This window comes from Chiloscyllium punctatum, chromosome 47, assembly GCF_047496795.1.
Source record: "Chiloscyllium punctatum isolate Juve2018m chromosome 47, sChiPun1.3, whole genome shotgun sequence".
NCBI lineage: Eukaryota > Metazoa > Chordata > Chondrichthyes > Orectolobiformes > Hemiscylliidae > Chiloscyllium > Chiloscyllium punctatum.
In genome coordinates, this window is record NC_092785.1 from 45037079 (window position 1) to 45054123 (window position 17045).

Genomic DNA, 17045 nt, shown 5'->3' on the forward strand with positions numbered 1-17045 from the left:
GTGGGAAGAGTGGGAAAGAGCTGGGTGGAATACGGGGAGAGAGAGCGAGGGGAGAGAGAGGGGAGATAGGAGAGAGAGTAAAGAGAGAAAGAGAAAGAGAGAGAGAGAGAGGAGAGATAGGAGAGAGAGAGTGAGAGGAGAGAGAGAGTGAGAGGAGAGGGAGAGAGAGGGAGAGGGGAGATAGGAGAGAGAGAGAGAGAGGAGAGAGAGTAAAGAGAGAAAGAGAGAGAGAGGAGAGATAGGAGAGAGAGAGTGAGAGGGAGAGAAGGAGAGGGAGAGACAGGGAGAGGGGAGAAGGAGAGAGAGAGATAGGAGAGAGAGAGTGAGAGGGGAGATAGGAGAGAGAGACAGAGAGGGAGAGAAGGAGAGGGAGAGACAGGGAGAGGGGAGAGAGAGGGAGAGGGAGAGGCAGACAAAGGGAAGGTGTGAGTGTGGGTGAAGGGGGGGGGAGAGAGAGAGAGAGGGCAGGAGAAAGGTGCAAGGGAAGGTGTGTGTGTGTGTGTGAGAGAGAGAGAGAGACACCACGCCTGCAGAGTTGACTAACCACTGCCCCGTTGCAGTGGGGGAGCAGTGCTCCACCTGAACAGCATTGTCAAAGACGTCCAGCACAGGAGGGTTTATTCAGGACCCAGCACACTGATACCCGACGGCAGAGTACATCTCTCAGACAGATCCGCACAGCAAGATCCCAGGGTGTGTGAAAGGCTTTGTACAGGCCCGGGGCCAGTGTTGGATGCAGGGCCCTGAGCCAAGCAGATCACCCCCAGCCCCAGCACCAGCACCAGCCGGCCAGGGGTCCCGGTCTCCTTACCCGCACGCCCACGGTCATCCCCGCAGGCAGTCTGCTGACCGCTGGGCCTGGTAGATGCAGTCGTTGACCGAGACCCCGCGGTATGAGGCTCCAATGAGAGACAGGGCCGCACCTCGCTGCTCGATGGCTCCGAAGATAGCGTCTGCCGAGAGAGGGAGGGGCACGGATCAGCGGTGACACCAGAGGGGAGTGCCGGCCGGCCGGACTCGGATCGCGGTCAGGGCGCGCTGGTCACACTCGCGCACCCGGGAGGTACCGAAACCACAGCCTCACATTGAGGTAGGTGCCCCGAGGGGACAGAGGCACGGAGAGGTGACTGACAGGAGTGAAGGATTAACACCGGGCCTCACTCGGGACGGACACAATCAAAACCTCAGGGAAATACGGAGGATTGAACCAAGGTCTCAGAGAAAGAGAGGAGCAGGGGCTGGAGGGGGATAGGGAGGGGGTGTAGGGGCTGGAGGGGGTTACAGAGATAGGGAGGGGGTGTGGGGGGTTACACAGATAGGGAGGGGGTGTAGGGGCTGGAGGGGGTTACAGAGATAGGGAGGGGGTGTAGGGGCTGGAGGGGGTTACAGAGATAGGGAGGGGGTGTAGGGGCTGGAGGGGGTTACAGAGATAGGGAGGGGGTGTAGGGTCTGGAGGGGGTTACAGAGATAGGGAGGGGGTGTAGGGTCTGGAGGGGGTTACAGAGATAGGGAGGGGGTGTAGGGGCTGGAGGGGGTTACAGAGATAGGGAGGGGGTGTAGGGGCTGGAGGGGGTTACAGAGATAGGGAGGGGGTGTAGGGGCTGGAGGGGGTTACAGAGATAGGGAGGGGGTGTAGGGTCTGGAGGGGGTTACAGAGATAGGGAGGGAGTGTAGGGGCAGGAGGGGGTTACAGAGATAGGGAGGGGGTGTAGGGGCTAGAGGGGGTTACAGAGATAGGGAGGGGGTAAAGGGGCTGGAGGGGGTTACAGAGATAGGGAGGGGGTGTAGGGGCTGGAGAGGGTTACAGAGATAGGGAGGGGGTGTAGGGGCTAGAGGGGGTTACAGAGATAGGGAGGGGGTGTAGGGGATAGAGGGGGTTACAGAGATAGGGAGGGGGTAAAGGGGCTGGAGGGGGTTACAGAGATAGGGAGGGGGTGTAGGGGCTGGAGGGGGTTACAGAGATAGGGAGGGGGTGTAGGGGCTGGAGGGGGTTACAGAGATAGGGAGGGGGTAAAGGGGCTGGAGGGGGTTACAGAGATAGGGAGGGGGTGTAGGGGCCGGAGGGGGTTACAGAGATAGGGAGGGGGTGTAGGGGCTGGAGGGGGTTACAGAGATAGGGAGGGAGTGTAGGGGCTGGAGGGGGTTACAGAGATACGGAGGGGGTGTAGGGGCTGGAGGGGGTTACAGAGATAGGGAGGGGGTGTAGGGGCTGGAGGGGGTTACAGAGATAGGGAGGGGCTGTAGGGGTTGGAGGGGGTTACAGAGATAGGGAGGGGGTAAAGGGGCTGGAGGGGGTTACAGAGATAGGAAGGAGTGTATGGGCTGGAGGGGGTTACAGAGATAGGGAGGGGGTGTAGGGGCTGGAGGGGGTTACAGAGATAGGGAGGGGGTGTAGGGGCTGGAGGGGGTGACAGAGATAGGGAGGGGGTGTAGGGGCTCGAGGGGGGTTACAGAGATAGGGAGGGGGGTGTAGGGGCTGGAGGGGTGTTACAGAGATAGGGAGGGGGTGTAGGGGCTGGAGGGGGATACAGAGATAGGGAGGGGGTGTAGGGGCTCGAGGGGGGTTACAGAGATAGGGAGGGAGTATAGGGGCGGGAGGAGGTTACAGAGATAGGGAGGGGGTGTAGGGGCCGGAGGGGGGTTACAGAGATAGGGAGGGAGTGTAGGGGCTGGAGGGGGATACAGAGATAGGGAGGGGGTGTAGGGGCGGGAGGAGGTTACAGAGATAGGGAGGGGGTGTAGGGGCCGGAGGGGGGTTACAGAGATAGGGAGGGAGTGTAGGGGCTGGAGGGGCTTACAGAGATAGGGAGGGGGTGTAGGGGCTGGAGGGGGTTACAGAGATAGGGAGGGAGTGTAGGGGCTGGAGGGGGATACAGAGATAGGGAGGGGGTGTAGGGGCTGGAGGGGGATACAGAGATAGGGAGGGGGTGGAGGGGCTGGAGGGGGTTACAGAGATAGGGAGGGGGTGTAGGGGCTGGAGGGGGTTACAGAGATAGGGAGGGGGTGTAGGGGCTGGAGGGGGTTACAGAGATAGGGAGGGGGTGTAGGGGCTGGAGGGGGTTACAGAGATAGGGAGGGGGTGTAGGGGCTGGAGGGGGTTACAGAGATAGGGAGGGGGTGTAGGGGCCAGAGGGAGTTACAGAGATAGGGAGGGGGTGTTGGGGCTGGAGGGGGTTACAGAGATAGGGAGGGGGTGTAGGGGCTGGAGGGGGTTACAGAGATAGGGAGGGGGTGTAGGGTCTGGAGGGGGTTACAGAGATAGGGAGGGGGTGTAGGGGGTTACAGAGATAGGGAGGGGGTGTAGGGGCTGGAGGGAGTTACAGAGATAGGGAGGGGATGTAGGGGCCGGAGGGGGTTACAGAGATAGGGAGGGGGTGTCGGGGGTGGAGGGGGTTACAGGGTTAGGGAGGGGATGGAGGGGGTTACAGAGATAGGGAGGGGGTGTAGGGTCTGGAGGGGGTTACAGAGATAGGGAGGGGGTGTAGGGGCTAGAGGGGGTTACAGAGATAGGGAGGGGGTAAAGGGGCTGGAGGGGGTTACAGAGATAGGGAGGGGGTGTAGGGGCTGGAGGGGGGATGCAGAGATAGGGAGGGGGTGTAGGGGCTGGAGAGGGTTACAGAGATAGGGAGGGGGTGTAGGGGCTGGAGGGGGTTACAGAGATAGGGAGGGGGTAAAGGGGCTGGAGGGGGTTACAGAGATAGGGAGGGGGTGTAGGGGCTGGAGGGGGTTACAGAGATAGGTAGGGGGTGTAGGGGCTGGAGGGGGTTACAGAGATAGGGAGGGGGTGTAGGGGCTGGAGGGGGTTACAGAGATAGGGAGGGGGTGTAGGGGCTGGAGGGGGTTACAGAGATAGGGAGGGAGTGTAGGGGCTGGAGGGGGGTTACAGAGATAGGGAGGGAGTGTAGGGGCTGGAGGGGGTTACAGAGATAGGGAGGGGGTGTAGGGTACGGAGGGGGTTACAGAGATAGGGAGGGGGTGTCGGGGTTGGAGGGGGTTACAGTGATAGGGAGGGGGTAAAGGGGCTGGAGGGGGTTACAGAGATAGGGAGGGGGTGTAGGGGCTGGAGGGGGTTACAGAGATAGGGAGGGGGTGTAGGGGCTGGAGGGGGTTACAGAGATAGGGAGGGGGTGTAGGGGCTGGAGGGGGTTACAGAGATAGGGAGGGGGTGTAGGGGCTGGAGGGGGTTACAGAGATAGGGAGGGGGTGTAGGGGTTGGAGGGGGTTACAGAGATAGGGAGGGGGTAAAGGGGCTGGAGGGGGTTACAGAGATAGGGAGTTGGTGTAGGGGCTGGAGGGGGTTACAGAGATAGGGAGGGGGTGTAGGGGCTGGAGGGGGTTACAGAGATAGGGAGGGGGTGGAGGGGGTTACAGAGATAGGGAGGGAGTGTAGGGGCTGGAGGGGTGTTACAGAGATAGGGAGGGGATGTGGGGGCTGGAGGGGTGTTACAGAGATAGGGAGGGGGTGTAGGGGCTGGAGGGGGTTACAGAGATAGGGAGGGGGTGTAGGGGCTGGAGGGGGTTACAAAGATAGGGAGGGGGTAAAGGGGCTGGAGGGGGTTACAGAGATAGGGAGGGGGTGTAGGGGCTGGAGGGGGTTACAGAGATAGGGAGGGGGTGTAGGGGCTGGAGGGGGTGACAGAGATAGGGAGGGGGGTGTAGGGGCTGGAGGGGTGTTACAGAGATAGGGAGGGGGTAAAGGGGCTGGAGGGGGTTACAGAGATAGGGAGGGGGTGTAGGGGCTGGAGGGTGTTACAGAGATAGGGAGGGGGTGTAGGGGCTCGAGGGGGGTTACAGAGATAGGGAGGGAGTGTAGGGGCTGGAGGGGGATACAGAGATAGGGAGGGGGTGTAGGGGCGGGAGGAGGTTACAGAGATAGGGAGGGGGTGTAGGGGCCGGAGGGGGGTTACAGAGATAGGGAGGGAGTGTAGGGGCTGGAGGGGGATACAGAGATAGGGAGGGGTGTAGGGGCGGGAGGAGGTTACAGAGATAGGGAGGGGGTGTAGGGGCCGGAGGGGGGTTACAGAGATAGGGAGGGAGTGTAGGGGCTGGAGGGGGTTACAGAGATAGGGAGGGGGTGGAGGGGCTGGAGGGGGTTACAGAGATAGGGAGGGAGTGTAGGGGCTGGAGGGGGTTACAGAGATAGGGAGGGGGTGTAGGGGCTGGAGGGGGTTACAGAGATAGGGAGGGGGTGTAGGGGACTCAGGTTGAATTCTAGGCCATGGCACATATTGCAGTTTGCAGGAATGACTCTAAAAAGGAGCTGATGTATTCCCGGGGGAAGGATTTGGGTTGAGTGAACATCACAGCTTTCCTTGGGGAAGTCCGATTGGGGCATCCCGAGGAGATGGTGCGAGGAGCTGGTGAAACTCATCCGGGACAGCGACGCCGAAATCCGATAAACAAAATAAAACCAAGGAGGGAAAACCGGGAGCTGCTGGATAAAGCTCAGCAGGTGCTGCGAGGTCAGAGTTGACATTTCTGGCCTGGTTGTCCCGTCCTCAGGACAGCTGTCTGACACGGACAGGGCCGACAGGGATTCGTGGGGCGCCCAGGTAAAAGCAAACACGTGGCTGACAAACTTCGGGACATCACCGAAGGCAGCCCTCTGACAGCTATCGCAGTCCCACTCACCCAGGTGTCTCGAGTGCCCCAGAGCGTACTGTGGGATACAATCCTGCAAAGACACACAAAGTCAACGGGGTTAATCCGACTGACTCAGCAACCAGCACTCTGGATCTAACCCCGCGCTGTCCCTGTCCCTGGGAGTGTTTGATGGGGGAGAGTGTAGAGAGAGCTTTACTCTGGATCTAACCCCGCGCTGTCCCTGTCCCTGGGAGTGTTTGATGGGGGAGAGTGTAGAGAGAGCTTTACTCTGGATCTAACCCCGCGCTGTCCCTGTCCCTGGGAGTGTTTGATGGGGGAGAGTGTAGAGAGAGCTTTACTCTGTATCTAACCCCGTGCTGTCCCTGTCCTGGGAGTGTTTGATGGGGGACAGTGTAGAGGGAGCTTTACTCTGTATCTAACCCCGTGCTGTCCCTGTCCTGGGAGTGTTTGATGGGGGACAGTGTAGAGGGAGCTTTACTCTGGATCTAACCCCGCGCTGTCCCTGTCCCTGGGAGTGTTTGATGGGGGAGAGTGTAGAGAGAGCTTTACTCTGTATCTAACCCCGTGCTGTCCCTGTCCTGGGAGTGTTTGATGGGGGACAGTGTAGAGGGAGCTTTACTCTGGATCTAACCCCGCGCTGTCCCTGTCCCTGGGAGTGTTTGATGGGGGAGAGTGTAGAGAGAGCTTTACTCTGTATCTAACCCCGTGCTGTCCCTGTCCTGGGAGGGTTTGATGTGGGGACAGTGTAGAGGGAGCTTTACTCTGTATCTAACCCCGTGCTGTCCCTGTCCTGGGAGTGTTTGATGGGGGACAGTGTAGAGAGAGCTTTACTCTGTATCTAACCCTGTGCTGCCCCTGTCCTGGGAGGGTTTGATGGGGGACAGTGTAGAGCGAGCTTTACTCTGTATCTAACCCCGCGCTGTCCCTGTCCTGGGAGTGTTTGATGGGAGACAGTGTAGAGGGAGCTTTACTCTGTATCTAACCCCGTGCTGTCCCTGTCCTGGGAGTGTTTGATGGGGACAGTGTAGAGAGATCTTTCCTCAGTATCTAACCCCGTGCTGTCCCTGTCCTGGGAGTGTTTGATGGGGGACAGTGTAGAGGGAGATTTACTCTGTATCTAACCCCGTGCTGTCCCTGTCCTGGGAGTGTTTGATGGGGGGGACAGTGTAGAGGGAGCTTTACTCTGTATCTAACCCTGTGCTGCCCCTGTCTTGGGAGGGTTTGATGTGGGGACAGTGTAGAGGAAGCTTTACTCTGTATCTAACCCCGTGCTGTCCCTGTCCCTGGGAGGGTTTGATGTGGGGACAGTGTAGAGGAAGCTTTACTCTGTATCTAACCCCGTGCTGTCCCTGTCCCTGGGAGTGTTTGATGGGGGACAGTGTAGAGGGAGCTTTACTCTGTATCTAACCCTGTGCTGTCCCTGTCCTGGGAGTGTTTGATGGGGACAGTGTAGAGGGAGCTTTACTCTGGATCTAACCCCGCGCTGTCCCTGTCCCTGGGAGTGTTTGATGGGGGACAGTGTAGAGGGAGCTTTACTCTGTATCTAACCCCGTGCTGTCCCTGTCCCTGGGAGTGTTTGATGGGGGACAGTGTAGAGGGAGCTTTACTCTGGATCTAACCCCGCGCTGTCCCTGTCCCTGGGAGTGTTTGATGGGGGACAGTGTAGAGGGCGCTTTACTCTGGATCTAACCCCGCGCTGTCCCTGTCCCTGGGAGGGTTTGATGGGGGACAGTGTAGAGGGAGCTTTACTCTGTATCTAACCCCGTGCTGTCCCTGTCCCTGGGAGTGTTTGATGGGGGGACAGTGTAGAGGGAGCTTTACTCTGTATCTAACCCCGTGCTGTCCCTCTCCCTGGGAGTGTTTGATGGGGGACAGTGTAGAGAGAGCTTTACTCTGTATCTAACCCCGCGCTGTCCCTGTCCCTGGGAGTGTTTGATGGGGGACAGTGTAGAGGGAGCTTTACTCTGGATCTAACCCCGCGCTGTCCCTGTCCCTGGGAGTGTTTGATGGGGGACAGTGTAGAGGGAGCTTTACTCTGGATCTAACCCCGCGCTGTCCCTGTCCCTGGGAGGGTTTGATGGGGGACAGTGTAGAGGGAGCTTTACTCTGTATCTAACCCCGTGCTGTCCCTGTCCCTGGGAGTGTTTGATGGGGGGACAGTGTAGAGAGAGCTTTACTCTGTATCTAACCCCGCGCTGTCCCTGTCCCTGGGAGTGTTTGATGGGGGACAGTGTAGAGGGAGCTTTACTCTGGATCTAACCCCGCGCTGTCCCTGTCCTGGGAGTGTTTGATGGGGGGACAGTGTAGAGGGAGCTTTACTCTGTATCTAACCCTGTGCTGTCCCTGTCCTGGGAGTGTTTGATGGGGCGACAGTGTAGAGGGAGCTTTACTCTGTATCTAACCCCGTGCTGTCCCTGTCCTGGGAGTGTTTGATGGGGACAGTGTAGAGGGAGCTTTACTCTGTATCTAACCCTGTACTGTCCCTGTCCCGGGTCTGTTTGATGGGGGGACAGTGTAGAGGGAGCTTTACTCTGTATCTAACCCCATGCTGTCCCTGGGAGTGTTTGATGGGGGACAGTGTAAAGGGAGCTTTACTCTGTATCTAACCCTGTGCTGCCCCTGTCTTGGGAGTGTTTGATGGGGGGACAGTGTAGAGGGAGATTTACTCTGTATCTAACCCCGTGCTGTCCCTGTCCTGGGAGTGTTTGATGGGGGGGACAGTGTAGAGGGAGCTTTACTCTGTATCTAACCCTGTGCTGCCCCTGTCTTGGGAGGGTTTGATGTGGGGACAGTGTAGAGGAAGCTTTACTCTGTATCTAACCCCGTGCTGTCCCTGTCCTGGGAGTGTTTGATGGGGGGGACAGTGTAGAGGGAGCTTTACTCTGTATCTAACCCTGTGCTGCCCCTGTCTTGGGAGGGTTTGATGTGGGGACAGTGTAGAGGAAGCTTTACTCTGTATCTAACCCCGTGCTGTCCCTGTCCCTGGGAGGGTTTGATGTGGGGACAGTGTAGAGGAAGCTTTACTCTGTATCTAACCCCGTGCTGTCCCTGTCCCTGGGAGTGTTTGATGGGGGACAGTGTAGAGGGAGCTTTACTCTGTATCTAACCCTGTGCTGTCCCTGTCCTGGGAGTGTTTGATGGGGACAGTGTAGAGGGAGCTTTACTCTGGATCTAACCCCGCGCTGTCCCTGTCCCTGGGAGTGTTTGATGGGGGACAGTGTAGAGGGAGCTTTACTCTGTATCTAACCCCGTGCTGTCCCTGTCCCTGGGAGTGTTTGATGGGGGACAGTGTAGAGGGAGCTTTACTCTGGATCTAACCCCGCGCTGTCCCTGTCCCTGGGAGTGTTTGATGGGGGACAGTGTAGAGGGCGCTTTACTCTGGATCTAACCCCGCGCTGTCCCTGTCCCTGGGAGGGTTTGATGGGGGACAGTGTAGAGGGAGCTTTACTCTGTATCTAACCCCGTGCTGTCCCTGTCCCTGGGAGTGTTTGATGGGGGGACAGTGTAGAGGGAGCTTTACTCTGTATCTAACCCCGTGCTGTCCCTCTCCCTGGGAGTGTTTGATGGGGGACAGTGTAGAGAGAGCTTTACTCTGTATCTAACCCCGCGCTGTCCCTGTCCCTGGGAGTGTTTGATGGGGGACAGTGTAGAGGGAGCTTTACTCTGGATCTAACCCCGCGCTGTCCCTGTCCCTGGGAGTGTTTGATGGGGGACAGTGTAGAGGGAGCTTTACTCTGGATCTAACCCCGCGCTGTCCCTGTCCCTGGGAGGGTTTGATGGGGGACAGTGTAGAGGGAGCTTTACTCTGTATCTAACCCCGTGCTGTCCCTGTCCCTGGGAGTGTTTGATGGGGGGACAGTGTAGAGAGAGCTTTACTCTGTATCTAACCCTGTGCTGTCCCTGTCCTGGGAGTGTTTGATGGGGACAGTGTAGAGGGAGCTTTACTCTGGATCTAACCCCGCGCTGTCCCTGTCCCTGGGAGTGATTGATGGGGGACAGTGTAGAGGGAGCTTTACTCTGTATCTAACCCCGTGCTGTCCCTGTCCCTGGGAGTGTTTGATGGGGGACAGTGTCGAGAGAGCTTTACTCTGTATCTAACCCCATGCTGTCCCTGTCCCTGGGAGTGATTGATGGGGGACAGTGTAGAGGGAGCTTTACTCTGTATCTAACCCCGCGCTGTCCCTGTCCCTGGGAGTGTTTGATGGGGGACAGTGTAGAGTGAGCTTTACTCTGTATCTAACCCCGTGCTGTCCCTGTCCTGGGAGGGTTTGATGTGGGGACAGTGTAGAGGGAGCTTTACTCTGTATCTAACCCCGTGCTGTCCCTGTCCTGGGAGTGTTTGATGGGGGACAGTGTAGAGAGAGCTTTACTCTGTATCTAACCCTGTGCTGCCCCTGTCCTGGGAGGGTTTGATGGGGGACAGTGTAGAGCGAGCTTTACTCTGTATCTAACCCCGTGCTGTCCCTGTCCTGGGAGTGTTTGATGGGAGACAGTGTAGAGGGAGCTTTACTCTGTATCTAACCCCGTGCTGTCCCTGTCCTGGGAGTGTTTGATGGGGACAGTGTAGAGAGATCTTTCCTCAGTATCTAACCCTGTACTGTCCCTGTCCTGGGAGTGTTTGATGGGGGGGACAGTGTAGAGGGAGCTTTACTCTGTATCTAACCCTGTGCTGCCCCTGTCTTGGGAGGGTTTGATGTGGGGACAGTGTAGAGGAAGCTTTACTCTGTATCTAACCCCGTGCTGTCCCTGTCCCTGGGAGGGTTTGATGTGGGGACAGTGTAGAGGAAGCTTTACTCTGTATCTAACCCCGTGCTGTCCCTGTCCCTGGGAGTGTTTGATGGGGGACAGTGTAGAGGGAGCTTTACTCTGTATCTAACCCTGTGCTGTCCCTGTCCTGGGAGTGTTTGATGGGGACAGTGTAGAGGGAGCTTTACTCTGGATCTAACCCCGCGCTGTCCCTGTCCCTGGGAGTGTTTGATGGGGGACAGTGTAGAGGGAGCTTTACTCTGTATCTAACCCCGTGCTGTCCCTGTCCCTGGGAGTGTTTGATGGGGGACAGTGTAGAGGGAGCTTTACTCTGGATCTAACCCCGCGCTGTCCCTGTCCCTGGGAGTGTTTGATGGGGGACAGTGTAGAGGGCGCTTTACTCTGGATCTAACCCCGCGCTGTCCCTGTCCCTGGGAGGGTTTGATGGGGGACAGTGTAGAGGGAGCTTTACTCTGTATCTAACCCCGTGCTGTCCCTGTCCCTGGGAGTGTTTGATGGGGGGACAGTGTAGAGGGAGCTTTACTCTGTATCTAACCCCGTGCTGTCCCTCTCCCTGGGAGTGTTTGATGGGGGACAGTGTAGAGAGAGCTTTACTCTGTATCTAACCCCGCGCTGTCCCTGTCCCTGGGAGTGTTTGATGGGGGACAGTGTAGAGGGAGCTTTACTCTGGATCTAACCCCGCGCTGTCCCTGTCCCTGGGAGGGTTTGATGGGGGACAGTGTAGAGGGAGCTTTACTCTGTATCTAACCCCGTGCTGTCCCTGTCCCTGGGAGTGTTTGATGGGGGGACAGTGTAGAGAGAGCTTTACTCTGTATCTAACCCTGTGCTGTCCCTGTCCTGGGAGTGTTTGATGGGGACAGTGTAGAGGGAGCTTTACTCTGGATCTAACCCCGCGCTGTCCCTGTCCCTGGGAGTGATTGATGGGGGACAGTGTAGAGGGAGCTTTACTCTGTATCTAACCCCGTGCTGTCCCTGTCCCTGGGAGTGTTTGATGGGGGACAGTGTCGAGAGAGCTTTACTCTGTATCTAACCCCATGCTGTCCCTGTCCCTGGGAGTGATTGATGGGGGACAGTGTAGAGGGAGCTTTACTCTGTATCTAACCCCGCGCTGTCCCTGTCCCTGGGAGTGTTTGATGGGGGACAGTGTAGAGGGAGCTTTACTCTGGATCTAACCCCGCGCTGTCCCTGTCCTGGGAGTGTTTGATGGGGGGACAGTGTAGAGGGAGCTTTACTCTGTATCTAACCCTGTGCTGTCCCTGTCCTGGGAGTGTTTGATGGGGCGACAGTGTAGAGGGAGCTTTACTCTGTATCTAACCCCGTGCTGTCCCTGTCCTGGGAGTGTTTGATGGGGACAGTGTAGAGGGAGCTTTACTCTGTATCTAACCCTGTACTGTCCCTGTCCCGGGTCTGTTTGATGGGGGGACAGTGTAGAGGGAGCTTTACTCTGTATCTAACCCCATGCTGTCCCTGGGAGTGTTTGATGGGGGACAGTGTAAAGGGAGCTTTACTCTGTATCTAACCCTGTGCTGCCCCTGTCCTGGGAGGGTTTGATGGGGGACAGTGTAGAGCGAGCTTTACTCTGTATCTAACCCCGTGCTGTCCCTGTCCTGGGAGTGTTTGATGGGAGACAGTGTAGAGGGAGCTTTACTCTGTATCTAACCCCGTGCTGTCCCTGTCCTGGGAGTGTTTGATGGGGACAGTGTAGAGAGAGCTTTACTCTGTATCTAACCCTGTGCTGCCCCTGTCTTGGGAGTGTTTGATGGGGGGACAGTGTAGAGGGAGATTTACTCTGTATCTAACCCCGTGCTGTCCCTGTCCTGGGAGTGTTTGATGGGGGGGACAGTGTAGAGGGAGCTTTACTCTGTATCTAACCCTGTGCTGCCCCTGTCTTGGGAGGGTTTGATGTGGGGACAGTGTAGAGGAAGCTTTACTCTGTATCTAACCCCGTGCTGTCCCTGTCCTGGGAGTGTTTGATGGGGGGGACAGTGTAGAGGGAGCTTTACTCTGTATCTAACCCTGTGCTGCCCCTGTCTTGGGAGGGTTTGATGTGGGGACAGTGTAGAGGAAGCTTTACTCTGTATCTAACCCCGTGCTGTCCCTGTCCCTGGGAGGGTTTGATGTGGGGACAGTGTAGAGGAAGCTTTACTCTGTATCTAACCCCGTGCTGTCCCTGTCCCTGGGAGTGTTTGATGGGGGACAGTGTAGAGGGAGCTTTACTCTGTATCTAACCCTGTGCTGTCCCTGTCCTGGGAGTGTTTGATGGGGACAGTGTAGAGGGAGCTTTACTCTGGATCTAACCCCGCGCTGTCCCTGTCCCTGGGAGTGTTTGATGGGGGACAGTGTAGAGGGAGCTTTACTCTGTATCTAACCCCGTGCTGTCCCTGTCCCTGGGAGTGTTTGATGGGGGACAGTGTAGAGGGAGCTTTACTCTGGATCTAACCCCGCGCTGTCCCTGTCCCTGGGAGTGTTTGATGGGGGACAGTGTAGAGGGCGCTTTACTCTGGATCTAACCCCGCGCTGTCCCTGTCCCTGGGAGGGTTTGATGGGGGACAGTGTAGAGGGAGCTTTACTCTGTATCTAACCCCGTGCTGTCCCTGTCCCTGGGAGTGTTTGATGGGGGGACAGTGTAGAGGGAGCTTTACTCTGTATCTAACCCCGTGCTGTCCCTCTCCCTGGGAGTGTTTGATGGGGGACAGTGTAGAGAGAGCTTTACTCTGTATCTAACCCCGCGCTGTCCCTGTCCCTGGGAGTGTTTGATGGGGGACAGTGTAGAGGGAGCTTTACTCTGGATCTAACCCCGCGCTGTCCCTGTCCCTGGGAGTGTTTGATGGGGGACAGTGTAGAGGGAGCTTTACTCTGGATCTAACCCCGCGCTGTCCCTGTCCCTGGGAGGGTTTGATGGGGGACAGTGTAGAGGGAGCTTTACTCTGTATCTAACCCCGTGCTGTCCCTGTCCCTGGGAGTGTTTGATGGGGGGACAGTGTAGAGAGAGCTTTACTCTGTATCTAACCCTGTGCTGTCCCTGTCCTGGGAGTGTTTGATGGGGACAGTGTAGAGGGAGCTTTACTCTGGATCTAACCCCGCGCTGTCCCTGTCCCTGGGAGTGATTGATGGGGGACAGTGTAGAGGGAGCTTTACTCTGTATCTAACCCCGTGCTGTCCCTGTCCCTGGGAGTGTTTGATGGGGGACAGTGTCGAGAGAGCTTTACTCTGTATCTAACCCCATGCTGTCCCTGTCCCTGGGAGTGATTGATGGGGGACAGTGTAGAGGGAGCTTTACTCTGTATCTAACCCCGCGCTGTCCCTGTCCCTGGGAGTGTTTGATGGGGGACAGTGTAGAGTGAGCTTTACTCTGGATCTAACCCCGCGCTGTCCCTGTCCTGGGAGTGTTTGATGGGGGGACAGTGTAGAGGGAGCTTTACTCTGTATCTAACCCTGTGCTGTCCCTGTCCTGGGAGTGTTTGATGGGGCGACAGTGTAGAGGGAGCTTTACTCTGTATCTAACCCCGTGCTGTCCCTGTCCTGGGAGTGTTTGATGGGGACAGTGTAGAGGGAGCTTTACTCTGTATCTAACCCTGTACTGTCCCTGTCCCGGGTCTGTTTGATGGGGGGACAGTGTAGAGGGAGCTTTACTCTGTATCTAACCCCATGCTGTCCCTGGGAGTGTTTGATGGGGGACAGTGTAAAGGGAGCTTTACTCTGTATCTAACCCCGTGCTGTCCCTGTCCTGGGAGTGTTTGATGGGGGACAGTGTAGAGAGAGCTTTACTCTGTATCTAACCCTGTGCTGTCCCTGTCCTGGGAGTGTTCGATGGGGGGACAGTGTAGAGAGAGCTTTACTCTGTATCTAACCATGTGCTGTCCCTGTCCTGGGAGTGTTTGATGTGGAGACAGTGTAGAGGGAGCTTTACTCTGTATCTAACCCTGTGCTGTCCCTGTCCTGGGAGTGTTTGATGGGGGACAGTGTAGAGGGAGCTTTACTCAGTATCTAACCCTGTGTTGTCCCTGTCCTGGGAGTGTTCGATGGGGGGACAGTGTAGAGAGAGCTTTACTCTGTATCTAACCATGTGCTGTCCCTGTCCTGGGAGTGTTTGATGTGGAGACAGTGTAGAGGGAGCTTTACTCTGTATCTAACCCTGTGCTGTCCCTGTCCTGGGAGTGTTTGATGGGGGACAGTGTAGAGGGAGCTTTACTCTGTATCTAACCCCGTGCTGTCCCTGTCCTGGCAGTGTTTGATGGGGGACAGTGTAGAGGGAGCTTTACTCTGTATCTAACCCCGTGCTGTCCCTGTCCTGGGAGTGTTTGATGGGGGGACAGTGTAGAGAGAGCTTTACTCTGTATCTAACCCCGTGCTGTCCCTGTCCCTGGGAGTGTTTGATGGGGGGACAGTGTAGAGGGAGCTTTACTCTGTATCTAACCCCGTGCTGTCCCTCTCCCTGGGAGTGTTTGATGGGGGACAGTGTAGAGAGAGCTTTACTCTGTATCTAACCCCGCGCTGTCCCTGTCCCTGGGAGTGTTTGATGGGGGACAGTGTAGAGGGAGCTTTACTCTGGATCTAACCCCGCGCTGTCCCTGTCCCTGGGAGTGTTTGATGGGGGACAGTGTAGAGGGAGCTTTACTCTGGATCTAACCCCGCGCTGTCCCTGTCCCTGGGAGGGTTTGATGGGGGACAGTGTAGAGGGAGCTTTACTCTGTATCTAACCCCGTGCTGTCCCTGTCCCTGGGAGTGTTTGATGGGGGGACAGTGTAGAGAGAGCTTTACTCTGTATCTAACCCTGTGCTGTCCCTGTCCTGGGAGTGTTTGATGGGGACAGTGTAGAGGGAGCTTTACTCTGGATCTAACCCCGCGCTGTCCCTGTCCCTGGGAGTGATTGATGGGGGACAGTGTAGAGGGAGCTTTACTCTGTATCTAACCCCGTGCTGTCCCTGTCCCTGGGAGTGTTTGATGGGGGACAGTGTCGAGAGAGCTTTACTCTGTATCTAACCCCATGCTGTCCCTGTCCCTGGGAGTGATTGATGGGGGACAGTGTAGAGGGAGCTTTACTCTGTATCTAACCCCGCGCTGTCCCTGTCCCTGGGAGTGTTTGATGGGGGACAGTGTAGAGTGAGCTTTACTCTGGATCTAACCCCGCGCTGTCCCTGTCCTGGGAGTGTTTGATGGGGGGACAGTGTAGAGGGAGCTTTACTCTGTATCTAACCCTGTGCTGTCCCTGTCCTGGGAGTGTTTGATGGGGCGACAGTGTAGAGGGAGCTTTACTCTGTATCTAACCCCGTGCTGTCCCTGTCCTGGGAGTGTTTGATGGGGACAGTGTAGAGGGAGCTTTACTCTGTATCTAACCCTGTACTGTCCCTGTCCCGGGTCTGTTTGATGGGGGGACAGTGTAGAGGGAGCTTTACTCTGTATCTAACCCCATGCTGTCCCTGGGAGTGTTTGATGGGGGACAGTGTAAAGGGAGCTTTACTCTGTATCTAACCCCGTGCTGTCCCTGTCCTGGGAGTGTTTGATGGGGGACAGTGTAGAGAGAGCTTTACTCTGTATCTAACCCTGTGCTGTCCCTGTCCTGGGAGTGTTCGATGGGGGGACAGTGTAGAGAGAGCTTTACTCTGTATCTAACCATGTGCTGTCCCTGTCCTGGGAGTGTTTGATGTGGAGACAGTGTAGAGGGAGCTTTACTCTGTATCTAACCCTGTGCTGTCCCTGTCCTGGGAGTGTTTGATGGGGGACAGTGTAGAGGGAGCTTTACTCAGTATCTAACCCTGTGTTGTCCCTGTCCTGGGAGTGTTCGATGGGGGGACAGTGTAGAGAGAGCTTTACTCTGTATCTAACCATGTGCTGTCCCTGTCCTGGGAGTGTTTGATGTGGAGACAGTGTAGAGGGAGCTTTACTCTGTATCTAACCCTGTGCTGTCCCTGTCCTGGGAGTGTTTGATGGGGGACAGTGTAGAGGGAGCTTTACTCTGTATCTAACCCCGTGCTGTCCCTGTCCTGGGAGTGTTTGATGGGGGACAGTGTAGAGAGAGCTTTACTCTGTATCTAACCCCGTGCTGTCCCTGTCCTGGGAGTGTTTGATGGGGGACAGTGTAGAGTGAGCTTTACTCTGTATCTAACCCCGTGCTGTCCCTGTCCTGGGAGTGTTTGATGGGGGACAGTGTAGAGAGAGCTTTACTCTGTATCTAACCCCGTGCTGTCCCTGTCCTGGGAGTGTTTGATGGGGGACAGTGTAGAGTGAGCTTTACTCTGTATCTAACCCCGTGCTGTCCCTGTCCTGGGAGTGTTTGATGGGGGACAGTGTAGAGTGAGCTTTACTCTGTATCTAACCCTGTGTTGTCCCTGTCCTGGGGAACGGTGCACAGGGGGATTTACTGTCTCTATATGATGTCACCTTGACCTGGAGGCGGTTGACCACTGAGATGAAGCCTTTGCTCACCTTGTGCACCTTGACGATGGCCCTCAGGGGATTCTGGGTAATCCCCAGGTGACTTCGCACCGTGTCCCTGGCTCGCTGCAGCAGATGGCCCTCAGTGACAGTCTCCGGGTCACCAAAGGCTTCTCGGAACCAGGAGCCCCCCATCATGACCTACAAACATTGTCGGAAAGCGTTAGAGCAGGATCGACCGCAACTCCTTTCCTCACCAGCGGTTGGAAACGCAGATGGCGCCCCCCCCCCCCCCCACC

General features: G+C 56.8%; 1 protein-coding gene across 4 annotated transcripts in view; it reads right to left on the minus strand.

The window, feature by feature from the left end:
- Window positions 1-601: 601 nt before the first annotated feature.
- Window positions 602-17045, minus strand: part of ppox (protoporphyrinogen oxidase) — a 92641-nt gene continuing 76197 nt past the window's right edge. For all 4 annotated transcript variants that reach the window (XM_072564723.1, XM_072564722.1, XM_072564724.1 and 1 more), the window contains exons 11-13: window positions 16798-16947; window positions 5632-5674; window positions 602-953 (exon numbers count right to left, since the gene is read on the minus strand). In XM_072564723.1, coding sequence (XP_072420824.1) covers window positions 826-953; window positions 5632-5674; window positions 16798-16947 — 321 coding nt within the window. In that variant the 3' untranslated portion in view covers window positions 602-825. The remainder of the gene's footprint in view (window positions 954-5631; window positions 5675-16797; window positions 16948-17045) is intronic.